At 45.9% G+C, this 27,960-nt stretch overlaps 1 protein-coding gene across 2 annotated transcripts; it reads right to left on the bottom strand.

Annotated features, from left to right (window-relative positions):
* Window positions 1-399: 399 nt before the first annotated feature.
* CCR6 (C-C motif chemokine receptor 6) lies at window positions 400-27,960 on the bottom strand. Of its 2 annotated transcripts, none has more exons than XM_023223578.2 (3): window positions 27,699-27,960; window positions 2,889-2,993; window positions 400-2,792 (listed from the first exon to the last, which is right to left on the bottom strand). In XM_023223578.2, the coding sequence occupies exons 2-3, from the start codon at window positions 2,895-2,897 to the stop codon at window positions 1,677-1,679; spliced, it is 1,125 nt and encodes a 374-aa protein (XP_023079346.1). In that variant the 5' UTR covers window positions 2,898-2,993; window positions 27,699-27,960; the 3' UTR covers window positions 400-1,676. The 2 variants fall into 2 exon arrangements, with proteins under 2 accessions (XP_023079346.1, XP_023079347.1); XM_023223579.2 differs by lacking the exon at window positions 27,699-27,960 and adding an exon at window positions 16,275-16,781.

Below are 27,960 nucleotides of genomic sequence, written 5' to 3'. Positions count from 1 at the left end.
GAGAACAATATAAAGTTTCAAATAACATCATAGTCAGGTTTAAACATATCGGTATTTTTGTAATTCATGACAGTATTTATTTTCCTTTTTTTTTTTTTTTTGAGACGGGATCATGCTCTGTCACCCAGGCTGGAGTACAGTGGCATGATCTTAGCTCACTGCAACCTCTGCCTCCTGGGTTCAAGCAATTCTCCTGCCTCAGCCTCCCAAGTAGCTGGGATTACAGGCACCCACCACCACACCTGGCAAATTTTTTGTATTTTTAGTAGAGAGGGGGTTTCATCATGTTGGCCAGGCTGGTCTTGAACTCCTGACCTCAAGTGATCTGCCTGTCTTAGCTTCCCAAAATGCTGGGATTACAGGCATGAGCCACCGTGCCTAGCACATGACAGTACCTTCCTAACACGTGTTTGTATTTTTGTAACACAAGTTGATATTTTTCTAATGTTCATATATTTACATAGCCCTTTAAAAACATGAGTTCCATGAATTTTCTATGTTGTTGAAGAGAGTTGTTAAAATCTGATTCCATCACAAACTTCAGACCCCTTTAAAATCATTATCAGAAGCCAGCATAATTCCAGCTGTCCCCTGGCTAATCTGCAGCTCCTTATAACAAAAGTCTTCAGCCACACATTACTCTTCAACCACATTAAAGAAATGGAACAAAACTTCTTTCTACATTGCCTCAGTACAGTTGCTTTCTTTAAAAAAAAAAAAAAAGTATTCTATTTATTTAAAAAATTAAAAACATCTAACATTTTAAACTGTACAATACATCCCAACTTCATTACAATTCATTAATCACATCTCTGTTGAGTCTATTTTGTTTGCTGGAACTCCCCCAGGCACTCAGAGCACAGCCGGGAGCACGATTATTCTAGCTCCTGTCTTCACAGCACTCTCAGCCTAACGGACATTGAGAAAAGAGTCACTCATGACAGAGAACAGCTCCCAGGGAAATAAAAGCAAACTGACACTTTCCTAATGGCCCACTACAACCTGAGCTGCTTTATCCAGTTGGTGACAATTGTCACCAACACTTGTTCTGCCCTTGTCCCCATCTTCCCGAAGCGCTTCCAGGTTGTGAACACTTGAGCTTGTCTTTCCGCCTCCGTTTTACAGGGTCAGACTGTTGCCCGTATCAAAGAGAAATGAGAGAAAACACCAGCCAGCCAATCCTGCTGCTTATAACCAGCAACAGTAACATTCTGATAGATAAAATGTTTAAACATTTGCCTAAAATGAGTGATGTGCAGGCTTCCGTTTGTTTTTTTCTGTTTTAGTTTTTCAAACCATGCCATCATTTTGTGTTGTAACCAAAAGACACTGTGATCTGTGACCACTTCATGAATATTTCTGAAAATGTTTACATTTGTCAAGAATTCACTTGAATTCAGCATTTCCCAAAGGCTGTTTTGTGAAACGCCAGGCAGATATATACCCCAGAGCTACAAAACATTCCTTGTAAAGTGTGCTGGAAAATGCTGCCTATCAGAGACCACCCCACCCTGAAGAGATCACACAGCCCATGAGCACGTTAAGTCCCGCAGGAGAGACGCTTGCTTGATTTTGCTTAATTCCCACATTTTCCATGCATATTTGGCCACAGACTTTTTTTTGCGTAACATCTATGAGTATGTTTCACACATGCCTTAGGGAGACTCAGCTTCCCGTCACATAGTGAAGGACGACGCATTGTCGTTATCTGCGGTCTCACTGGTCTGCCGAGAAATGTTTTCTGAGTACCTCCCAGCACAGGAGAAGCCCGAGGACTTGTACTTCCTTCTCACACACCACAGGTCCTTCATGATCTTCAGAAAGTAGTTTCTGAACTTCTGCCCAATAAAAGCATAGAGCACAGGGTTCAGGCAGCAGTGCAGGAAAGCCAGGACTTCTGTGACAGTTTTTGTATAGCCAAGTCGCTTTTCGTTCTGGCAGGATCGGTTCATATTACCCAAATTTGCAGCCGTCACAAGCAGGACCATGTTATGAGGAATCTGACAAGCCAGAAACACAAGCACCACGGCTATGATTACACGGATGGCTTTGTGCCTTTTAGAATTCTGAGCTTGCACCAAGGTTTTGACAATGAACGTGTAACAAAATATCATGAACATCAAAGGGATGAAGAAACCGAAGAGTAGCTCAAGCCCCAACATCAGCAGCTTCCACCTGATGGGCTCCGAGACGGTCTGGTACTTGGGTTCACAGACATCGCTGCCTTGGGTGTTGTATTTCTGGTTGAAGATAAAAGTTGAGCTGGAGATGATGACTGACACTCCCCACACAATAAGGCAGATGACTTTGCTGCGCAGCAGCGTTCTGTATCGGAGCCGGAACGACTTCGTGGCCTGTACAATGGCGATGTACCGGTCCATGCTAATGCAAGTCAGGAGCAGCATCCCGCAGTTAAAGTTGATGGCATACATACCTTTCATCAACTTGCACATGGCATTGCTGAAAACCCACGCACCGGTGGCGTGACTCACTGCCCAGAATGGGAGAGTAAGAACAAAGAGGATGTCTGCAATGGCCATGTTCAAGAGATAGACATCTGTCATAGACCTGGCCTTCTTATAAAAAGCAAAAGTGATCACCACCAGAATATTCCCCAGGAGGCCAAAGACACAGATCAGGGAGTAGGCAATCGGTACAAATAGCCTGGCGAACTGCCTGACCTCCCGCAAGGAGCACAGTAACATTTCAGAATCAACTGAGTAATATGAAGTATTGACTGACACAAAATAATCTTCACTGGAGTCGAAAACATCGCTGAAATTCATTGATTCCTGGAAAGGAAACAAAGACAGAGTTAGCGGCAGTGCAATGTTCAAGTAGCCACAAAGAACCCAAATTATACTCCTTGCCAAAAATAAAGATCTTACCCCGCTCATTGTGGGCAAAAAAATGCAGGCTGGCTGTAGAAAAAGGAAGGTATGGTTCAGGCCCTTCAGCTCACAGGCAGTGGTAGCAGGAAAGTGGAAGTGATTCTAGGATGGAAAGAAGGCAGAAGGCACCACAGTTAACACAGGTATCCCTGGAGAGTCAGACACTTAAGTGAGCAGCATTCCATCTCATGTGAACAGAGTGCACCGCACACTATTGTACATACAAATATTTATTGAGAATAGGCATCAACAACCTCTTTCTGTAAAGGGCCAGAGAGTACATATTTTAGGCTTTGCAGACCATATGGTCATTGTCACAGCTCCTCAAATCTGCCTTTGGAGCTTGAAAGCATCTACGATTATATAACTGAACTGGCCTCACCGGGCTCGGTTGGCTAGAGGCTGTAATTTGCCAACCCTTTATCTACAGTTTAAATAAGGTGTTCTCAGAAATCCATAGGTTTGATCTACACAAAAATCTTTATGCAAAATTTAAAAACATTCAACAAATAGAAGTGTGAATGTGCATAGAAAATGTATAATTCATAGTCCTGGGCTTTCAATCATTCACAATATATGTCAGTGATGTTCACCCCTGGGCATGTGAGAATCTCCAGTAGAATTTAAAGTTTGACTATGAGTGCCGTTCTCAAGACACACTGAACAAGCTGCTCCAGCCTGGGAAGGCGCTGGAGAGGAATGCACCTGCTTCTCCACAGCCGCAGACCTTTCCAGTAGACATTCCAGTTCACAAGCATGAATCTGCTGTGGCAGAGGCATCCTAATTATCAGAAATCCAAGTGCTGGAGGAAAGGTGGAGGCTGGCACAGTTAGGAAAGGCTTCCTGGAGGAGGAGGCTCCAATCAGGGTCCTTGGAGAATGGCGAGGCTGTGGGCCAGTGATTGACAGAGAAGGGCCATCTCCTTCAGGTGACCAGCTCATCTCAGACTGAAGAGCAGTCCTGAGTCGTGAGCCCTTTATGTTTGTGAAACAGCTGAGCAACTAGCCTGGCTGAATCAACTGGATTGTTAGGAAACAATGGAGTATACGATGTGCTGGGAACACCAACGGTAGCGGTGCATGGGTCCATATGGAGTATACCACATGCCGGCAATGCCAGCAGTGGCCGTGCATGGGTCCATATGGAATACGCCACGTGCCGGCAGTGCCAGCAGTGGCCGTGCATGGGTTCAGGCTAAAGAAGTTTAGCAGGAGACCAGGAAGAGCTGGAGCAGTTGTGGAGGGCCTGAGGACGAAGGGCTTTGAAATCCACCATTTGAAGCAAACTTAAAAAGAAAGAAAAACTCTTCGCTATTCTCAGGCTCACTCCTGCTTTCCAGCATTGTCCCTCGTCCTGTTTATTAACACCCCCTGGGCGCCCCCCAGTAACATCCATGGCCTGAGATGCTCTGATATTAATGTTGGATGTGCTTCCCAGCCAATCGCCCATCTTCCTCCTCTTTTCCCTGCTCTCGCACCACATGGGCCTGGCCACGCCAAGCGGGAGCAGCTGGGGAAGCACAGCCCAAGGTGCACAGGCAGAGAAGGTAGAACTCCCCTCCTCGCCCCCACACTGTACCATATCAGCCCTCACTTACCAGTCCACATGGATACTGACCTTTTGGAGAGGAAGCCCATGTAACACAAAGTTCACCCTAAATTATTTTCCAAACCTATTTCTTCCATAATTTTGATTCTCATTTCATTGTTTACTCCACCCCATTCCTTCCCTGATGCCTAGAGTCACAGCTCAGAGATCAATTCTTCACTGCCCCTCAGTCACTGCTTTGAACCTAAAAAGCTGGAGGAAGGCATGGAGTCACCTCTGCACTTTTGTAATCCCAACAGGTATACAGTTGAGTGCTTTAGAGTATGCAGAAGAAGCAAAATATAGACCCCAGGGTTGCAAAAGCATGTGAAGAGGTAATCATATCAATCCCAAGAAGCACAGCAATCAGAACACCACTGCTAAACTTCAGCTTCCAGCCACAGTGGATTAACAGAGACCAAAGGCACCCCGCTGCATTAAACAACCAGAAAAACCTGCAAAATGTGACAATTTTCAGACCTTGGCACTAGGCATCACGAGATTATGGCTTTTGGCAGGAGGAAAACAAATACAGTGAGAAATGATACACGCTCTTTCTTTCTTTCTTTTTTTTTTTTTTTTTTTTTTTTGAGACAGAGTCTCGCTCTGTCGCCCAGGCGGAAGTGCAGTGGCCGGATCTCAGCTCACTGCAAGCTCCACCTCCCGGGTTTAGGCCATTCTCCTGCCCCAGCCTCCCAAGTAGCTGGGACTACAGGCACCCACCACCTCGCCCGGCTAGTTTTTTGTATTTTTTTAGTAGAGACGGGGTTTCACCGGATACACGCTCTTTCTAAGCTGCAGAGCATGGCAGGGGTGGAGGGCATGGGAAGTAAAATATACAATATGCAAAATAAAATACACCAATTGGAAATAGCATTTGGATGTTAAAACTATATATATACACATATATCATATATAATGTACATAATAGTATCAACAATTATATATATAATTGCATCATAAAATGTAAAATAGTTATGGATAGATCTAACAAAATTTATGCGAGATTTATATGCTAAAAAATACAAAACATTGTTGGGAGAAATTGAATAAGACCTAAATTAATGGAGAAATTTATCATGTTCAATTTTCAATGACTCATTTCATGTTCAAATGAAATGATTTCATGTTCAAATGTATCCATGATTCAATTTCAAGATATCATTTCTCCCCAAATCGATATGTAGATACAACATAAACTAAATCAAAATTATGGTAGGGCTTTTTTTTAAGAAATTGACAAACCAATTCCAAAATTTATATAGGAATTCAAGGAAATTAAAATAGCGAAAACAATTTTGAAAAAGATTAAAAAATTGGAGGACTCACACTACCTAATCTCAAAGCTGACAAAGAAGCTACAGTAAGTGTGACAGCGTTGGATTTCTGAAAGGACAGATACATAAATCGGTGGAACAGAACAGAGTCCAGGCACAGACCCACATATAGATGGCAGACTGATTTTTAACTTAGGTGCCAAGGTAACTCCTTGGGAAAAGAACAGTCTTCAATAACTGGTCCTGGAATGACATGAACAAAAAGTTGATCCTTACTGCTTATCTCACACCATTTGCAAAAGGTAACTCAAGTGAGTTATAAATCTAAATGTGAGCACTAAAGCATAAAACATCTAGAAGGAAAAACGGGAGAAAATCTTTGTGACCCTGGAAAAAGAAATTTCTTATATAAATTGCAAACAGAATGAACCGTAAAAACATTGATAAATTGTACTTGATTGTACAAAATGTAAAGTTCCTGCTGTTTGAAGACACTCAAGAAAATGAAAAAAATATATATTGAATACAAAAAAGTATTTTAAAACTTATGTCTGATAATAGGTTATATCCAGAATATACAAATAATTTTTACAACTCCCTATCAAAAACATAAACAAGTCAATAAGAAACAGGGGGAAATGTGAACAGGCAATTCACCAAAGAAAATACATGGATGGCAAATACACACACATAAAAGACGCTCAATGCCATTAATCATAAGGAAAATGCAAATTAAAACCACAATGAAGGCTGGGCGCAGTGGCTCAGGCCTGTAATCCCAGCAATTTGGGAGGCCGAGGTAGATGGACCACTTAAGTCCAGGAGTTCAAGACCAGTCTGGCCAACATGGTGAAACCCCATCTTTACTAAAAATACAAAAATTAGCCAGGTGTGATGGCATGCACCTGTAATCCCAGCTACTCAGGAGGCTGAGGCAGGAGAATCACTTGAACCCAGGAGGTGGAGGTTGCAGTGAGCTGAGATCACACCACTGCAGTCCAGCCTGGGTGACAGAGAGAGACTCCGTCTGAAACACATACACACACACACACACACACACAGAGAGATCCCATTTCACACCTACTGGAAGGACTGCGATTAAACAGGGGGCAGGAAGCTGGGAGAGGACATAGTGCATCTGGGGCTCTCACATTTTGTTGGTGGGACCGCAAGATCACACAGCCACTCCAAGGAGACAGTGGGGTCCTTTCTTGCACAGCTGAACATGCATCCACCATAGGAACCTGCAACCAACTCCTACATGTCTACCCAAGAGACATGGGAGGATTAACACTGGAACATTCCCAGCAGGTTTATTCTTAATAAATAAGAATAAACATGCATCCACCATAGGAACCTGCAACCAACTCCTACATGTCTACCCAAGAGACATGGGAGGATTAACACTGGAACATTCCCAGCAGGTTTATTCTTAACCGTCCCAAACTGAAAAAGACCCAAATGTCTGTCAACTGGTGAGCAGACAACCAAGTTGAAGTGTATCCATACAATAGAATATACTACTCAACCATGAAAAGGAACCGGCGACTAACGCATGCTCCAATGGGGGTGACTCAGAACCTTCGCTTGGTAACAAATCCAAACAGAAGAGACCACGCACTGCATCATTCCATCCCTAAAATTTCTAGAAAAGATACAATAACAGTGGCAGGAACGAAATCAGGGATTGTCATCGGGACGGGAAGAAGGAATTGGCTGGGGTTGGGCGGCACAAGGGGCTTTTGTGGGGGCAGAAATTTCCTCTGTCCTGATTGTGGGGGTGGCACATGGCTGTGTGCCCTTGTCAAGACCTGTTGAATTGTACCCTTCAATCGGTGACATTTATTGCATATGAATTAGCCTCAATAAAGTTAATTTAAAAATACCTGCATACTCTTCCATGCAAATGTGTTGGAACAGAAAGTGCCATAAACAGTCAAAGCAAGGATCTGCTGCTGAGCACTGAGGGCTTATGGGAGGTTCTGGGGCAAGAAGAGCTTTTAGGGACTCCCTAAGGACTGAGGCGAGGACGGTGGGAAGGAGTGGGCAGTGTGGGTGGAAGGCAGGGGCTTGGGGAGAGCGAAGGGGAGACCTGCAGCAGGGGCGCAGCTCGGGAGAACAAGGGAGCAGGGGCTGTGGGAAGCGGCCGCTGGAGGGTTGGACGGATGCCAGGCCAAGGTGGGGTCAGCAGCACAGGTTCCCAGGTGAGTGGGGCTGGGACGGGACAGGAGGGAGTGAACTCCCCATCACGTGGAGGCTGAGTTGATGATGATGGGAAGGGCAGCAGGGGCCAAAAAGAGAGGAACGGCCCAGCACGCCATGCACTCAATGCCCAGCGGGGCCCCCATTTAAGGTAAATATTTGTTTAACTGCACCGTGACACACAGTATTTTCTGAATTTAAGTTTAAGTCAGTTCAACAAATGTTTATAAACTGTCTACTGAGGAGAGGCATTGAAGTACAGAGATGAATCAAATACATACTTGAGCTTCAAAAGGCTGCCAGGTAAACAAATAATTACAAAACAGTACCATGCTAGAATAGAAAGCCAGCATTGGGAAGCCTGTGTGATGGATCCCTGTCAGCAGAAGGAGTCGGGACGGGGCCCAGAGAGAGGGGATCCAGAGGGATAGGGGTCCCAGAAGGAGGGGTCCCAAAGGGAGGGGTCCAGAGGGAAGGGGAGTCCTAGAGGAAGAGGTCCCAGGGGGAGGGAGGGAGTCAGAGGGAGGAGTCCTGGAGGGAGGAGTCCCGGAGGCAGGGGGGCCCGGAGGGAGGGGTCCCTGAGAGAAGGAGGCCCGGAGGGAGCCAGATACACAGACCACAGGGCAGGAAGTTTCCGGCAGAGATATGAGAAGCTGACCCACCCTGTCCTGTTCATAAGACACTACTTTAATTTCCTTTCATTTATTCTCATGTCGGAATAAGTCAATGAACCAAAATTTATAAATTCTGTATCTCTCAGGATAGTGTTATGCACCTGTTAGGTATAAACAATGTACAATTCTAGATAATGACAAATTTAATGTTACTGTGGTTAAGAATCAGGATTCTCAATGAAAAAGACGGTTGTCAAGTTTACTTGTATGCCAGCCACGGTCATTGGAAATGATTCGGCCTGTGCCTGCCCCAACCCACCGTTTTCACAGGAAAAATGGTGTGAATTGTTTTAAGGAAATTGTGTTGGTGACAGATCGGCATGGGTGTCACCTCAACGTGTAAAGAATCCTGTTCACAACTTGCTCCATCATCTCAAATCTCGGGCAGAGTCACCAGCAGCTTGGAGAAACAGGCTGCAGATTTCCTATTAAGGAAATTTTGATGGTGAAGACAGTAAGAAAGTTTTTTAGTAGATATTTATGTTCCTTCTTTAATGAACTGAGAACAAGATACCCTGTTATCTACCAGTGGCAGATGAGAGATGTAGGGAAATGTGCTAAGTCCTGGTGAACCAGTGAACCCACCCTTGCAAAGCAGCCACCTGCAGCACATCTCATGCTGTCTCTTTGAGGTTCAGCACTTCCTGTCTGACACGTGGTCCCCATGATGACCATTCTCACCAGATCTCACTGTGATGTCATTAAATCACATGTAAAATACATTCAGCTCAACTGATTCTTAAAGTGTAATTTTCTTGTCTTTGGAATTTAGATATTTCCCAAACAAGTGGGCAGAGAAATACTTCTAGAGCTTCTGTAGGACATACTGTTCTTTGCAGGAGGAGTTTCAGGGGCTCTAAGGAAAAGTCATCTAATGACACACTTTAGAAATGTCATTCGACTCAATTTGTTTTTGCAGTTGAGAGGCTTCTTTTCCAATATTCAGCTGCCTCAAGTAAAATGTCGATTATTGCTGTCCCAGTAACTCATTGGCACCCCCATCTGAAGGTTAGCCTCTCACAGTAACTCATTGGCACCCCCCATCTGAAGGTTAGCCTCTCACAGGACTTGTGAATCCTTTCAGGCCCCCGGGGCACCCTGTAGGGCAGGTACACTACAGCATGACACCAAATGAGAGACTCATCATGTCACATCCCCTGAGTGTCTCCTTCACCAGGGAGGCATGCCTCGTTGGCTGAGCTTTATCACATGTTCTGAAAACAAGAGAAAGCAGAATTTCTTGATTCCTGTTTTGTACCTCTCTACTCTTTTTTTAAAAAAAAAAAATTATTTCAAAGATATTCAGAGAATGTTGCAGTGAAGTTGCCTGGCTCCAGTGAATGGTGCCTGTGAAGTCCAGGAGCACAGAGCTGGAGCAAGGAAGCTCAAAACCCATTTGCAGAGAGAAAGAAGACGAATGCCTCCGACTGAGGTAAAATGCTGGGTGTTGGTTCCCAGCAGGGTGCTGAGGGCATTCTAAGCCAGTGCAGGAGCGTCTGGAATGGAAGTGGTGAGCCCTTGGGGGTCCGCGTGGGTTTGGTGATACTCGGTCTTCTCACACTGATTTCCAAGCCATGGTGGTCACAGTCACTAAACTGCAGATCAGGGAGGTTTTACAGACATTGAACACTTACGATAAAATCTGAAACTTATAAGCAATCAAGAAGAGCAACCATGAGCCAGGTGCAAGTACAATTGGGTGGCTTGCTAGGTGTCTGGACAATCGGCTCTGTGATACCACTTTGCTGGCAGGCTGGCACAAGGCCCTACTGACATTGCACTGATCTCAGCCTTCAGCTGTGTCCTGCCCATTGTTCTATTGATAAGAGAGGCAAAAAGAGACGAGGCAAGTTCTTTAGGTCTGAAGACGTCAAGAAGCCTAAAAAGATAATTAATATATTGGATGACAGAATCAACATACAAATATTCTGGACAGAATCAAGCAATGGGTAAATCTAATGTGGTAAAATGCAGTAGGGAAAATAGAAGCTTCTCCACTTAGATTTACATAAGCAGGCTGGGTGCGTTGGCTCACACCTGTAATCCCAACACTTTGGGAGGCCAAGGCAGGTGGATCACTTGAGGTCAGGAGTTTGAGACCAGCATGGCCAACATGGTGAAACCCTGTCTCTACCAAAAATATAAAAAAATAGCTAGCTGTGGTGGCACAGGCCTGTAATCCCAGCTACTCGGGAGGCTGAAGCAAGAGAATCACTTGAAACCGTGAGACGGAGTTGCAGAGAGCTGAGATCGTGCCACTGCACTCCAGTGCACTCGTGCCACTGCACTGAGTGACAGAGCTAGACTCCTTATCAGAAATAAAAAATAAAAATACAAAAATAAATAAGCAACTGTACAGATATAAAATGAAAATGCAGCAGCAGCAAAAATCTTAAGAATTTTATTTGCTAGTAAGCTCACCAAGAGGCTGGTGAATCAGTACTGTGTGGCCACAGACATGCAGCCAGCCGGAAAGCCAGCCAGATCTGCTCATCTCTGGATACTCTCCACCCTGGTCACTAAGGCTTTCCCACCCAATAATAGATGCAGAGTGCTGAGGCTCCTAACACAGGGGACAGCACTTGTCGGCAGAATCATGGCCCCATGTCACGCCTGTGGTTAGCAGAATCATGGGCCCATGCCCAGGCCCTGATGCAGGCACCAGAACCTGTACATGTGTTGCCTTACACAGCAAAAGGGACTTTGCATATGCGATGAAGCTAAAGATCTAAGGGCCTGGAGGTAGGCAGAGATCATGCTGGATTATCTTGTTGGACCCACTGCAATCACGAGTCCTTAGAGGTGAAGAGTCCTTCTCCCTGGAGATGGGAGAAGAAAAGATTCAGAGGTGAGAGTTGCAGACAGAAGAGGGGACCACAAGCTGAGCCATGTGGTTGCCCCGAGAAGCTAAAAAGGCCCTCTGCTGACAGCCAAGAGTGAATATGTGGATCTCAGTCCTACAGTCACAAAGCACTGAACTCTGCCCATGATTGGATTGGGCGAGGACCAGATCTCCTTGTAAACATGCAGATAGTATTACTAGGGGAAAGAAGCCTGGGAGCCCCTATCTAAAAGCGCAGAATAGCTGGGCACAATGGCTCGCACCTGTAATCCCAGAACGTTGGGAGGCTGAGGTGGGTGGATCACTTGAGACCAGGAGTTCGAGAACAGCTCAGCCAACATGGGATGCATCTCTCTGCCTAGTGTTTTTGTTATTGAATCATTAGTAAAGTTTGACATTAGGTAAGATCTATAGATCCTATGGATGTCTGCTTCAAAGATTCAAATCCTTGCATTAACACAATCTCTGTATTATTCTAATGCACACTTCAATTTAGGAACTGTTGCCTCTTGGGGAATTCAAGCATCCAGCATCTAAAAGTGAGTTCCAAGAGATGCTCTGGGTAGAAAGAAGGGAGGGAGACAGACAGGGGTGGGAAATGATTTCTCTGTGGCTGGTATATTAAGACATAAATAAGATGCTAACTACATCCTTCCCTGGTTTATTCCTATTAGAGCTTGTTTATCAATGGCCCTTCAGAGCCCTGATGGAATAACTCAGTATTTCCCAAACCTTCTCACTCACAGAACCTTTTCAGTTCCTGTTCTTTGGAAACACTTTGGGAAATTTTTGAGGCCAGGAGTTCCAAGCTGCAGTGTGTGATTATCGTGTCTGTGAATGGCCAGGGTGCTCCAGCCTGGGCAACACAGCGAGACCTCATCTCTTTAAAAAAAGGTAGTTTATTTATATGGTGATATAAATCATATAATCTGACTATATAATCTATATTATCACATATGTATGATTATATAAACCATATAATCAATAAGTTGACTGTATTAGTCTGTTCTGACGCCGCTAATAAAGACATACTTGAGACTGAGTAATTTATAAAGGAAAGAGGTTTACTTGACTCACAGTTCAGCATGGCTGGGGAGGCCTCAGGAAACTGACAATCATGTCGGAAGAGGAAGCAAGCACATCCTTCTTCACATGATGGCAGGAAGGAGAAGAATGAGCCCAGCAAAGGGGGAAGCCCCCTGTGAAACCATCAGATCTCATGAGAACTCACTCACTATCACGAGAACAGGATACCACCCCGTGATTCAATTATCTCCACCTGGTCGCTCCCATGACGCGTGGGGATTATGGGAACTACAATTCAAGATGAGATTTGGATGGGGACACAGCCAAAGCATAACACTGACCTAGAGGACTCTTCATTCATTCATTCAAAGACAGGTCTGAGCAGCTCCTAGGGGCCAATCCCTGTTCAGGGCAACAGCAGAGGGAAGACGAGAAGATGGCTACATGCACCCACCACCTGACTGCAGCAGCTCACAGGCCCCCCAGGGCTGGCATCACCTGACCCAGGGAATATGGCAAAGGGTGCCACCAAGGCAAACACAGGAGGAATCATTAGACAGTGTGCTGGTCCCCACACCAGCCTCTGAGTTGAAGTGCCTCCATTCCCCTAGCAATTGCATGAAATAAAACCGTGCAGGCCTCACGTCTGATTGATTCTCTTCTCATTGTGGACATATGTTAGACTTAGAAATAAACTTGTATTAAAAGATATTTTTAATGGCTTTTTCTCCCCTTACTTAGAGGCAAATAATGATAAGCTATACTTCAATATGTATTTTGTATTTTAGGCTTGAAATCATATAAATAAACTACCTTTTTTTAGAGATGGGGTCTTACTATGTTGCCCAGGCTATAGTGCAGTGACCACTCACAGACACAATAATAGCACACTGCAGCCTCAAACTCCTGGCCTCTAGCTATCCTACCACCTCAGCCTCTAGAGTAGCTGGGACAACAAGCCACCACCCTGCTTGTTTAAATGAAATGCAAATGTACTAACATCTCATGAAGATTAAATATATGCACATGGTAAGTAATAACTTAGCCTCTGAATTTCAATTTTAACACTTCAAAGATCCTGTTATCACACATTTTTAAAAGTGTTACTTTAAGAAAAACGTAATTCCAGAATAATATTTCTAACATAGCATTTTAAAAGGTTACTTCAATTTTTATTGCAATAAAGTAATGTGGCTTCCTAGTAAAATTTTTGTTATGTATAATATGCAAGAGAGTATCTCAGAAAGTAATCGTTCATTTATTAATTCATTTAGAAATGAAAAGAATACCTAATTATACGTTCTGCTAAAAAGCAGAACCAGTGGAAAGAGGGAGGGGCCGCCCCCACTATAGGATTTAAGGCTGTGTTCAGTTCTCCAAACACAGCCACACTCATCTCCCCCTGGCCTTCCACAGTGCCTCTACCTTTTATGTTTTTGGACTTTGAAGGCATTGGGAGAACTCTAATCACAGGCAAATGGCCCCAGAAGAGGTGGGTAGCCGCAGCACGCACTCTCAGGGAGGCCAGTACTGGGGCTGGCTCTGTGGTGGTAGCAAAGAGAGAGGGCCAGTGAGAGCTGTGGGGGGGCGCTCCCCAAGAGGAGCAGGGGTTGGGGGAACCAAGCAACAGACCGACTGCCATTGTTCATCCCTTTGGCCAACGACAGACTGTGCCCAAGAAAATTCAGTATGGGGAAAACATTAGTAATAGTTATCAAAATATTACTGGTAATCAAAACTGTTAACTTATAATTTAAAAACATGTAATAACTAGCTTAACAATGTGTTAAAATTAAGTTGTCAGGCAGTTTTACATTTATGCTTACTTTCATAAAGAGTATTGGCCCTGCAAAACAAGGAGCAAGAACTAAATAAGAGTATGTGTGTATGTGTGCATATGTGTGTGTGTATGTGTATATGCATGTGTGCATTTGTGCAGTGTACATATGCCTGCATATATACATGTGTTTACATCACGTATGCATATATGCATGTGTGTATATAGGTGTGTGCATGTGTGTATACAGGTGTATGTGTGTGTTTGCATGTGTGTGCATGGGCATATATTGGTGCCTGCATGTATACATACATGTGTGTATACATGCATGTGTGTGCAGTATGTGTATAACTCTGTGTGTGTGCATGTGGATGTGACTGTATGTATATATGCACGCATATGTGTATGTGTGTGTTTGTGTGTGTGTGCATATGCTGTAAATTAAGTTCTAGTTACCTGCTGGGCATTAAAATCACTGGTTTACAGCTGTTTATCACTTTTAACCTCATGAAACCCTTTAAGGTAGACATCATACCCATTTTACAGATAGCGAGCCTGTAGCTTATCTAGGACTGTGAGTACTGGTGAGACTTTCATTATTGTCTCTTACTCACCGTTCTGATTCACTTTGCCACCAGCAGGTCTTAGTGAAATGCCACAGAATTCCCACAAGATCTTAAATAATATATTTATTTTAAAACATCTTATTGATATCAGAGTTTCACAAACTATAATGGTAGGTGTTCAATACATGTATGTTCTCTAAGTTTATCTGAATCATGGGCACACCACATTTTATACTTTTTTAGATAAGCACCAGTGGAGCTGAAACTCTAGACTGGCTTCCTTCTGCTTTTGAATGAGGGTGGCTAAGCAGGAGACCAGGAGGTTTGATTTTTTTTTGTTTTCCCCCGGTAATTTGTTTATTAAGCTTCTGTGGGTTTTTTTTTTTTTTTCAGTTCCTTTTATTTATTTGGAAGTTTGCTTTTATGTTTTCTGTTTTATTTGTAGAAATTACATCTTTAACCATTTAAAGAATAGCTTTAGTTATGGCCTTGCATTTTTGTTTTCCTTTGTAACGCTGATCTCTATTATATCTATGCCTTGCTGCTAAGTGGACTTTGGAGCTGATCTCCAGCTGGAGTGCAGTGGTGTGATCTCGGCTCACTGCAACCTCCGCCTCCCAAGTTCCAGTGATTCTCCTGCCTCAGCCTCCCGAGTAGCTGGGATTATAGGCACACGCCACAATGCCTGGCTAATTTTTGTATTTTTAGTAGAGATGGGGTTTCACCATGTTGGCCAGGCTGTTCTCGAACTCCTGACCTCAGGTGATCCACCCAGCTCGGCCTCCCAAAGTGCTGGGATTACAGGTGTGAGCCACTGCACCTAGCCTGGCTCCTTTTAATATCACTGTGTATTATTTTCTGGTCATAAGATACTGGCTTCATAATCACAGTGGCATTGGCAGCCCTCATGAGAGTTTTGCAACTGAGACTTGTTGAAATTTCCACCTTGTCAGTTTCTCTTAACCCCCCTCACAAACTCCTTCCTGCTCGATCTTAGGCTGCCTTGGATGCCCACTCATCAGCCTTCATTGCATAAATGACTTACTGCCTCCAAAATATTTCTTAGCTTAATTTTTTTGTTTTCCAAAATCTTTTAGTGTATTAGATCAAGTAAAGAATCACATTCCTCTCCAGACTGATGCCCTGAGGATATCTCCTGTATGAGGAGCAAGTACCCAGACCATCACCCAAGCTCCAGTGCAGGGAGCAAGTATGAAATCCCTTACTATCCACTTAGAGGAAAAGTGGGCTTCCTAAAACCGCAAAGTCAATGCTTCCAGGAAAGGAGGTCTGCGTCGTTAAGCATAAACACAGTCAATATGCCAGCATTCTGGAAGATTAATGAGTAAAACAGTGCCATTCCTGTCAGACTAGGGGATCAAAGAAGTTACATTTTTGAAAGAAAAGTTTCAGGGGCCTTGGCATGCTCACCTCAAGCAGTACTCTGATCCACTCCCTTCAGCCTCACTCTGAGCCCCACAATCTGATGACTCCGGGTCCCCAATATGATGACCATCTGTCAATAAGATGCAGCTTCTAGCGTTCATTAAGAAAAAAGCTGTGAGCTACTAGAATTGCCCAAAAGCAAGTTCTGGATTGCCACTTCCTATTGAAAAGTAACGCCTATTCGCCCAAATGCAAATGGTTAACCATGTATATCCTGCAGGGTATTGAGTAATCGTAGGATCCCTGAAATCAAAGTCCAACCCATGGTAAAGTGGTAAGAAAGAGGGAGGCATTGTAGCTCCCCAGAGGAAGACAGCCTTTGTGTGGTTTTCAATTTGCAGCAATGAGTTTGTACCCAAACTTTCATACTCCTTTACCCGATTATCTTCTGGGAGCAAGGAGTGTCTGCAAGCCGACTGGTAAGATTCGGGAATGTTTGGAAGAGGCCGTGTGAGTTAAAGAGCTGGGTCGGGAGCACTTTTGTTTGGAGTCAGTCAGTCCTGGCTCCACCCCGAAAGCTGCGCAGCCACAGAAGGGCCACTGAGCCCCGGCAAGCCTCGGTTTCCTCTTTCAGAAGAAAGACCATGACAGCTCTAACCTCAGAAGGTTCCGAGAAATAGCCAGGCCCATCCACGGAAGCCCAGGAACAGCGCCTGGAGGAGAGGTGGTTCTCCGTACATATCAGCTATTATTACCGGATACTTTTAGACCAACAGATGAGCCCCTCAATCAAAAGCGGGGCACCTAATCTTCATGTGGCACAGAGACATAATCTCTGGGTGACAATGGGGGTCACTGCCCCGTCATTAGACATACCAAGAAAAACAGCTGACGACAAGTCACTCAGAAATTTATTTTTAGATGCAAGTGATTAAAACAATAGAAAAGAACCCACGAATCATAAGGTTATTTACACCTGGGTTGTTGTGAACCACATCTCAGGAAATAACAAAAGTTTTGCAGACTAGAGGTTCATGATCAATTCGCAACCAGGCTGATGGACTCACACTTTCTCCACCTCCCAGTGCACTGTGCCTCCCCACCCCAGGCTGCCCGCGAGGCCCCACTGACTGCTGCCCAGGTCTGCTCTGTCTTGACCACACTTTATCCGGGTCTCTCCTTCCTGCAGAGCCCTGAGCTCCACGTTCCCAAGCCTGAGCGAGCCTAGAAGCTGGAGTGTACCCCTTGTCATCTCTCCGGAGAGCCAGCTGGACACAGCAGGACCTGTGTTCTGCTCATTCCCACTGGCCATTTTCCTGGGCTTGTACAGGGTCTCCTCCAAAGACCCTGCTGGCCCCAGTGGCTCCTCCTTACTGGATAAAAGAAGAGCCTTTTCTATTTGAAGCGCCTGCAGACCCATGGTCATGGGGTCCTCTTGCTTCCATCATCCCTTTCCCTGCCTTACAACAATCCTTCCAAACAAAGCATCTCCTGACTAAGTCCTGGCTGTTTTCCTCTGACAGAGCTCACAACTTCCTTCACCCTGGGTGACCTGTCCCTCCGCCATCTGAGAGGAGCCCAGCGGCGCTGCTCCCCAGTAGTTCACCCCAACCTGAAACCTGCTGATTATTGGATGGGAAACAAAGCAAGACCCTCCCCTCTGATCTTCCAACCCCTCCCCTGCTACCTCAGCTCCATCCCCTTCTCCTCACTTCCAGCATCTCCCCTGAGGCTTCTGCTTCCTGTAGAAAGGCTGCCCATAGGAGAAAGAAACAGGCTGCCGGGGAACACACCCCCCCGCGTTCTCACGTGCCCTCTAACATTGCCCTTGGATGGTCTTGCTTAGTGTGAAGGTAAGAAAGTAAGCCCTTTTATAGATGATTAGCCCTGGCAATGCCTGCCTGGAAAGAAAAGAAAGAAAATGAAAAACAGATTGGACTTTGCAGGAGACCAAAAATGAACATTAATTAAGCAGAAATGTAACGTGTTGAACAAAACCACATTGTGTGGCCACACAGAGGGTGAGGGACCCAGGAGGCCCAATGACACCCCCTTCCTTGATGAGCAAAGAGATTCACTGCCACTGTGGGAGCCCCTTCAGTTAGACTGCACAGAGGCAGGAATCTGGAGGTCTCTAAGAGCGGCCTCCTCCCTGTGACACCCTCCCTGCCCCAGAAAGGAAGGCAGTGGATGGAGATTGGGACCCTGTTGCTGACTGGCTCCCAGCCTGGACCAGTTGCCTTTTCTTTGAGAGCTGAGGCAGATGCACCATGTGGCACTGACCTCTGCAATGCTTCTCATATCCTTTACCCCATATTCCTTCTGTAGTTCCAAGTCAAATCCAAATTATACACCACCCTGAGAAAGCTGAGACCCATTTGGTTTTTATCTCCCTAAAAATGCCCCTGTATTAAAGATCCTCTTAGATCTCACTCTTATTGAACCTTCCTCAAGTTTAAAATCACACTGTTCATTTGCATAGACACTGTGAGGCACATGAAAGGCGAGGAATGTGGTTTACGGTCACATGTTTCATAATGATAATTTTCCAGGCAGAAAATTCCACAGCAATGTCGAAAGTTCATTCCAAACAAAAGCCAGGGACAGTTTGGTAAATTCAGATAATAGTCATAAGGAGTTGCTTTAAAACTCACATTGAGGCATTTCTAGGAAAGCCATCTGCCTCTACAGAGGACACTGTGTATGGTTCAGAATGGGTCACCATGACCATTTCTCCTTGTGATTGCCTTTAATTCACAAACAGGCCCTGCACACACTGGAGGCCACAGCACACACACTGGAGGCCGTGGCACACCATGTTGTGGACATTGGTCATCTGGGTATCAGTCATCTTTTGAAATTATCAGCAAAGTTGAAAAGACAGTAAATGCTTTGTTAACCCCTAAAGTAACACTCTGTACAGACTTTGAAGAGGTCAATGTGGTGAGCTGGTTGGGAATTCTTGCTGAGATACCAGGCAACAGCAGTGTCCCACGTGCCAGCCACATGGGGGAGCCCCCCAGCCCAATCGAGCCTTCAGATGACATGGCTCCCACCCATTCTCTGATGGTACCTACAGTGGGGGCCCCAACTGAGAAGCACTCAGCCAAGCCCAGTTGACCCCCAGAGCCACGAGACATTGTAAATAAATCACTGTTAAAGCCACCATGACTCAAGGTGGTGGCTAAGCAACAATAGATAAGCGGGGCAGCTTTCTACTCTCATTGTGTGCACAAAACTTCTGAAGTAATGAACATGTTTTAAAAAAAACAAAACAAATAAAATAAAAACCTCATTTGTTTGTTTTTAAAAACCCTCCCCAGGAAAGCCTAGAGTGAGCACAGGTGCTGGGAGTGGAGGGACAGGAAGAAGAAATCTACAACAGTGACAGCGGGCGGGCAGGCAGCCACAGGCTCACATACATTACAAAGACATAGACCACCAAGCCCAGCAGTGCTTGGATCTGTGTTATGTGGTTTGGATGTTTATCTTTTTCTCAACAATAAAGTAAAAAAAGGCTACTTAACAAATTATGTCAGCAAATTCTCTAGTAGGGACAAAAACACATTTTATAGGAGGAAGTACAAGCTGTGCTGACACCTTGAATTTTGGAGTTTACAAAGACGTCAAATGGTGTATCCTTCAGTGCTCACTGCATATGCTAATACATTCGGGCCTGGGGAGACACTCTGTGTTATTCTACCCCATAAAGCAGCTGGCCTGAAAATTACTCTCCCAAATAGCCAGGAGAACACCTGTTATAAATTATTTTTCAGATACAAATCATTTTTTCAGGTAATTACTGTGTACAGCACACAAGGTACAGAAATAGTTAAAAGTGTGCCATTGACTTCCCACCTTTCAGGAATTCATATAGTTGGAAAGTTGAGGCCTAAATACATGACAATACAAGCAACATGTGATGCACAGAGAGCCTGTGTGTGATGGATCCGTGAAGAAATGCCACTGGGAGAGTCCAGTTCACAGGAGGGAGCACACAGGAGCCCCTTCAGCTCCAGCCTCCTGGACTTCAGGCTCTTAGTGAAGGGCTGGGACTCAACCAGGAATGTGACTCAGAACTGACCAGGTAGGCAGGGGGAGGAAGGCAATTCGGGGACAAACAGCATGAGCCTGGGTGGGGAGGCAGAAAGGCACCAAGGTGGAGAGCAGTGAGGACAGGTGGGGGCACCAGCCCTCAGTGGGGAGCCAGGGAGGGTGACTGCAGGACTGGAATGCTGGGGACAATGCAAAGACACAGATGTCTGTGGGCCGTAGAGGGACGGGGAGCAAGTTTACAGTAGGGAGAAGAGCAGGGCACAGGGCAGGGGCACCCTCCTCCTGGCGGCAGCCCTGCCCGACACCACAGAGCAGGGAAGGGAGCCAGGACCACGGGCGTCCAGCACGTGTGGCTGACCCTTGCCATTTCACCCGTTCGGTTTCATTAATCCTCCCTACAGGCCCGGGGCCCTGAGGTTGTCATAGTCCTCCCTAAGTGACAGATGAGAAAACTGAAACTCAGAGGAAAAACACAGCTTCTTCAAGTTCATACGCCAATAAGTTGAGCAGCCAGTCTCAAAGCCATGTCATCTGATCCAAAAGTTCATACCTTTCTGGGATACATGTGAAGAGAAAATGATTTGGGGAGACATTTTGGAAAATATCAGTAAGGAACAAGCAGAAGGGGAATCAAGATGATGCCAAATTTTACATCGGGACAGATATACGGAAATCAAACTGAAAACTTACTTTTTGTTTACTAATGTATTTCTACACAGAAGAACAGTTACAGAAACTGGTCTAAGAGGGAAGAAAATGGATGTCATTTGAAGTACCTGGAATGTGAAGAGATTGATGTCTCGTGTAACTGAAAATTCTTGGAGATTCTTGACATGACTTTAGATTCATGTCAAGAATCGAAAGTCACTTTTCAGGTTAACCTCTAGATGTCTGTCTCCTAATCAATACATAAGGATTTTAGATTTGTAAATGATTCATGAGAAGATCAAAGACAAAGTTCAAGCTTCACACAGCATTAGGTGCACAGTGACAGCTTTGTGACGATGATGATTGTGGCGGTGGTGGAGATGGGGTGGAAGTTACCCTACTGTGTCATAAAGAGGGGCTTAGCAAGAGATGCAGGGACAGTCTCGCATGGAGAGGTTGTAGTTAAACTCAGAGATGCAGATGGAACCGCTGGGAAGTTGGGCTCATGTTTACGAAGCAGAAGGACAGATCGAAGTTGGAAAAGAGACACTTCAGAAGCAGCCAGAGGATAGGTCCTAAAATATCAGTACAGTGTCTTTAAAGAAAAAAAAAAAAACCCTGCAGAGTGAAGAATTTGAGGACTGAAAACTGACCTGTGTGTTTCATCACTACTGTTCTCAGTGCTCTTTGAGACAAAATCTCTTTAAGAATGTCCGAGTGAAAGCTTAACTAAAGGGTTTAAGAAGGAAGAAGAATACATTGAAGGAATAGAGACCACAGGAGTGGAAAACATTTAAGGACTGACAGGGAGACTCAAAAAAAGAGAATAGAGGTATGGTGAGGAGCAAACACAGGTGAAAGGTTATTTCGTTAACTGTGAAAACAAGCAGGTAACACCTTCCATTTCCCTCAACCCAGATCTCTCCAACACTCTTCTGATGAAAGATGCAGCTGTGGTAGGCAGAGATGCAGCGGCAGTGGTGGGCAGGGATGCAGGGACTGTGGTGGGGACGGTGGTGGGGAGGGATGCAGAGACTGGTGGGGAGGGATGTGGGGACTGTGGTGGGCAGAAATGCAGGGACTGTGGTAGGGAGGGATGTGGGGACTGTGGTGGGGAGGGATGCAGGGACTGTGGCGGGGAGAGATCTGGGGACTGTGGCGAAGAGGGATGCGGGGACCGTGGTGGGGAGGGATGCAGGGCCTGTGGTGGGCAGGGATAAAGAGGTTGTGCTGGGAGAGGGGATAAAGAGGCTGTGGTGGTCGGAGATGCAGCAGTATTCTCGGACGCTTTCCATCTGAGCACCCAGAACTCTGGTTTTCTAAGAAGGTTTTGTGATCAGCCCTCGAGAACAGCACAGAAGTGGACAGGAATCAGTGACAGATGATGGACAGCCCTCCGGCCACAGGAGGACAACAGGAGTCATCCTCCACCCACCACAGGAGGGTAGGGAACCCTCACCCATGGGACGGGTCAGCATCTCCTGCAGCATTATCCTCCTGGCTCTTCCTGTTGGACTCCCAGGATTAGGGTCCAACCCTCCCAGTTTTCCAGAGACTTCCCGGAGAGTAGAAACGTCTGTGCTAAAATCAGGACAGTGCTGCCACAGCAGGAAGGCCAACTGCTCTGGGGCTAATAGAAGTGCAGGCGTCCAGGATTGGGAGGCGGTCGCCCTTCTCTTCTGCAATGGTTAGGGTACCCCCGGGGTGCCTCTCTGCTAGCGGGTGGCATAGGCGGGAAGCCCGGACACCTGAGAAAGCAAGAGAGTCACTGGCAATGAGGGGCGGGGTGGAGCAGGAGACCGCAGGAGCGGCTGCCGTTGGTGTGTGCAGGGTGCCTGCAGGAAGAAAGAGCAGCTCTACTCTCAGTTGAAGCAAAAGAAAAACTCTGGCCAAAAGCCATGCAGGTGGGAGGAGGTGGCTTGGGCTGGGAGGAGGGAGGACACATTTCCCCCCACGGATCTGCCGCGCTGTGGGCTGAGACGAGGCCTCAGAGAAAGGCCCAGCTGCCTCTTGTGCCGAAGGAAAGGGTGTCAAGCCAGAAAGGTCAATTTGATCTAAAACAGAAAGCATCCGGGGTGCTGGAGAGACAGAATTCCCAAGAGGGAGCGAGGGCGGGGAGGCCCCTATGAAAGACTCCAGAGGCTCTGGAGAGTTCAGGAAGGAGAGGGCGGCGTAAGAAAGCGTTCCGTCCTGCTCCAGGACAACCTCGGGAATGTTCTCCAGAGACAGAGCGAGGAGTTCAGCTTTGTCTCTCATGATCTCTTCTGGCAGTGGGACCCTGGAGCTTTTCAAGAAAGGAGACACAGCAACAACACCCATCCACGCCTGCTGGTGTGCTCCGTCCTGGTGGCAGCTACGGCTTCAGAGATGAATTCCGCCTAACCAGTACTCATTCACTTTATAATGCCTGAGGATCTTTGAACTAGGAGAACAATGGGGAGCTCTTCAGAGCATCCCCCTTGAAAAATTTTCTTTGAGGTCTCAAATTTAAACTTCCAACCCTGACCATGACATTCTAGATACAGCCTCAGTTGTGCAAAATTTTAGCAATAAAAGTGAGAAACTGACACAAGTATGAGAAGAGACATGAAAATCATAATGGTGTTTGTATAAGGAGGTAGAAATATAAGAAATGTAATAATTACAAATTTCTCCTTGTGCTTTCATTTAATAACAAAATAAGTTGGTTGTATAATGAAACAGAATTTCTAAGGAAAGCAAAAGGACTAATTATAGTGACTATTATGGATATCACTAATTTTCACTGCTGGAAAAATAACACCTTCTAGATGTTTCCAGATACACTATCGTCTGAGTGCTGCCATAGTCACAATTTCTTTCTGTGTTAGTTTCCACAACAGTGTACAATACTATTTTGCTTCAAGTGAGATATAGAAAATGGGGGAAAGACACTAGGTTTTTGGACAAGGCACCCTGCTTAAACACCAGGAATGTGGAAAAAGACTTATTGTTGAACTAACAAAACTTTATGATTAATGAAATAGCTCTCAGCAGCTCTAAAACTGACTTCCAGCAGAATCAGGTTTCCTCTGACTTACTTAAAAATCTCGCAATCATATTCCACAAAGTTTTGTTCGACTGCCAGAAAGGACAGGTCCACTCACAGAATGAGGACGCCGAAAGCCTCCTTTGCCATTCTGCAACATCTAGAGCGCGCCGGGCACTGGGGTCTGGCTGGCGCACTCTCTGACCCGCCAGCCAACTTCGAGGTGGACCAGTGAGACCCCCACCCAGCGTCTGAGGAGTGGGCAGCACAGCCCCCGTTAGCCCGCCGTTGTCTTGGCGATGTATGTGGGAGGAGACAGATTCTTTACAGAACCTGAAAAGACTCATTCTGACAAAAAGATCAAAGGAAAATGACTGATTTTATTACATAGTCATTTAATTACACTCACAAGGCTGATTTTTCGATTTACTAAAACATCTGTTTGTGTACCAGAAAGAAATCTGAAAGCCACATTCTTTTTAAGTTGGGGACCTCCTATCGAATGATCTTGCCGTTGGATAATCACACAAATTTATGTGTCTAAAGCCTCCTCCCTTGGATCTGTGAAGACATTCTCGCCTCAGGTCCTCACTGGACGCAAATCTAAGGGCCGGGGCCTCCCCTGGGATTCACTGCTCAGTGACCCAGATTCAGAGTGCTAATTTCCATTACTGCCTGCCGGGAACAGCCCCACTGACTTATAAACTGCTACAGAAATGAAAAAAGGTGACGTGTGCACAGTGACATCAGAGCCACAGGCTGGTTACAGCTGCCGTCACAGCAAGCCTCGGCCAGGGAGCTCTGCATAGAGAAGAGAGCCCTGCTCATCTCCATGCCAGGGTTTGAAATTGAGGCCACTCAATGGCAGTAACCCCTCTGAAATATGAAGTGATGCCTCTGGACTGGGGTTTTCTATGCCTAGAGGAAGGATTTCCAAGTGCACTGTGCTAATGAATTGCTTGTCCTTGGGGTTCAAATGCAGGTTCTGACTGGGTAGACCAGGGCTGGGTCCTGCAGTCCTGTGATTCTGAACTCCTCTTGAGGTCTACCACTGCTCAGAAGACCACCTCCCTCAGGAACAGGAGGGAGCTAGACCTTATCAGCTAAGTCACGTGATTTATAACCCGTCAAACCTCCATCTCCACCAGCCCCTAGGATCTCAGGCAGCTGGTGTGGCAGGAGGTGGGGACGGCACAGGGAGGGTGATGCCCTCATAACGTGAGCCTAATCAAGGGAAGGTGAGGAGGAAGAGACAGAAGCTGCCAGAGAGACCTCCCACACCCAGCTCTTGGTCTCTGGCGTGGGCTGCCGAAGGCCCTGCTTTGCATCTTTTTTTTTTGTAGATGGAGTCTCACTCTCTTGCCCAGACTGGAGTGCAGTGGCACAATCTCAGCTCACTGCAAGCTCTGCCTCCCAGGTTCACACCATTCTCCTGCCTCAGCCTCCCGAGTAGCTGGGACTACAGGCGCCCGCCACCTCGCCCAGCTAGTTTTTTGTATTTTTAGTAGAGACGGGGTTTCACCGTGTTAGCAAGGATGGTCTCAATCTCCTGACCTCGTGATCCGCCTGCCTCGGCCTCCCAAACGCCTGGGATTACAGGCGTGAGCCACCGCGCCCGGCCCCTGCTTTGCATCTTGATCCTGTCTGCTGCAATGCGGTTGTCAGAGCCCAGAGCCGCCTCTGTCACGGTTGTGTGATCTGGCCCCTACCCGGGTCATGGCTGGCCAGTCCACCCCACCCCACCCTAACAAACTCTGCTCATAAGATCTCCTGTCTATTTTATCCTGGAACCTCTTCCTTGCCCTGCCCTTTCTCCTTTCTTTGTTCCATTTTCCCTTTCTTCATCTATCAATCTTCTCATTCTACCCCCCAAATAGGAGCACTTTTAAAAGTAAAGAAGAATGCATGTCTTACCTAGATGCTCCGTCCTCTCTGACAGTCAACTGAACGCTGAAGGATGCACTGGCTGTTTACTGTATTTTACTCAGTAACACAGCAATGTCCAACCAACATTTTGGTCTTGGGGAAGCCTATTCCGAATTAACTTTCAACTGATCATTTTAAACATTTAAAACTTGGGACCTGATGGGTGAAAATATTGCTAAGACACATGATGAGATTTCTGGCTGTCTCCAGGGGAGCTGGGCATTGTACAACCCTGCCTGGGCCCCATTCGTGGAGCCGCTGGGGACGTGTGCTTTCTCATCTGTGGCAGCACACCAAGTTCCACGCTGAGATCCTTCCCAATACTTGGAACTACAGTATCGGCTTCCACATTAAATGGGTTCATGTGAGGTCTACTGAGTTGCCCTCTCTGTGTTTTGGGGTTCTTCCAGCGCACCTCTTGACTGCACCTGGCCATCTGCCATTCCTCATCACTTCCAGCATGCCTGACTCCAGCAGGTGACATTCCCACTGAATGTGCTGCTTCTAATAAGCTCTGGGGTGGGAAAGCAAACAGCCCCCCTTATCAGAACTGAGCCTAAAATAGGAGCCAGTGTATGTGAATGTGCACCTGAGGGTCTCCCCTGGGAGAAAAGCACACCAGGTTTGGGTACGGGCTTTGTAGTATCTATTTTGGTGCAGAGTTTCTTCGGGTTCATTTCCTCTTTCTCAGGCTGCCTTAGAGGTTGATCTTATGAGACAGGAGAGCTCCAGGTAAGTCAGGCCTTAGAGGTTTCAGATGTTTAATTAGGGAAGACATAATGCAAAATTAAAGCAAGTGCCTCTGAGATGGTCATACAAATGGAATCGCAATATTGTTAAATGACATAAATACAGTCACCCACCACACAGTGAAACTGATTGTCACTCGTTTATCGCTTTCACTTGGGAGACAATGGTATCACTAGAACTCCTTCTGATGCATTGCAGCATCAAGAATTCTCTTGAAGCAGACCCATCCATGTATGCAGGGACACACGTTCCAGACACATCTGTGCATTCCATGGAGCTGGCTCTGGACTTGTCTGTGTCCCCCCCACCTCACCCCTACCCCACCTTCGTCAGCACGCTGTGGCTCTTTCCTCCCTCCTGGCCTGTCCTCCTCACCTGTGATGCCGCCTGCTGCCCTTGTTCATCCCAACTTCCCTGCACACAGCCAGCCCCTCCACCGAGCCTCATTCATGTTAGATCCACCAGCACCCCCTGTTCTGCAGCAGCCACAGTCCCCAGGGTGAGCTCAAAACCAAAGTTTGGGAGGAGTGTTCCATTTTGGTTTGTGGGATCTGCATTTCTTCCCTATAGTTATGGTTCATAGAGATGACTGCTCTTTCAAAGGTGATTGCGGTCTATTAGATCATTTCCAATGTCTCTATACTTCTTTCTCTAGTGCTAGTCAAAAGTGACTTGCAGATGGTATGGAATGTCTTTGTGAGATAGAAAGAACACAGACTAGGATCAGAAAAATCTGCCTCCCAACCCTCCACGGCCATCTTCTGGCTGTGTGACTTTACCTCCCTAACTCTTTAAAACAGCCCAACACCTACCTGCCAGGATTGTCTTCAGAATTACATAAAATAACACGTACCGAAGTCTCTAGAATAGAGCATGTCACATAATAGACTCAACAAAGGTTAGCATCTCTTCTTTCTTTTTGGCATGACTAAAGTAGCCTAAATAAATAAATATTCACAATGCATGACTTGATGATAACATAAACTTTTGTAATACTCTATTACCTCCAAAGCATAAAATAATTATTGAGACAAAAGAAATACAGTATTTTCTAAATTCCAAGACAAAAATAAAAAACTTACCACTAAAGAAGAAGCTGTCTGTTCCACAAACTAGCAGCCACAGTTTCTTCTCTTAAATGTCAGACTTTGAAAAGGTTGAGATTTCTGTTCACCAGCATATGCACGCGGGCCCTCTCTTACTGATGACCACGGAGTCCTGGGGACCTTCCTGTGCTCCCAGCCCAGCTCTCCTCTCCGGCTGCACTGCTGCCTCCTTCACCCATACACTGGGTGGTGTGCTGGGCTGCCCTCCTCACCACAAGTTTTATTCCTCAGCACACAC

The sequence above is a fragment of the Piliocolobus tephrosceles genome, chromosome 5, assembly GCF_002776525.5.
Source record: "Piliocolobus tephrosceles isolate RC106 chromosome 5, ASM277652v3, whole genome shotgun sequence".
Classification (NCBI taxonomy): domain Eukaryota; kingdom Metazoa; phylum Chordata; class Mammalia; order Primates; family Cercopithecidae; genus Piliocolobus; species Piliocolobus tephrosceles.
Note: the sequence above shows the minus strand (reverse complement) of the source record. Positions and strands in the feature narration are given on the sequence as shown.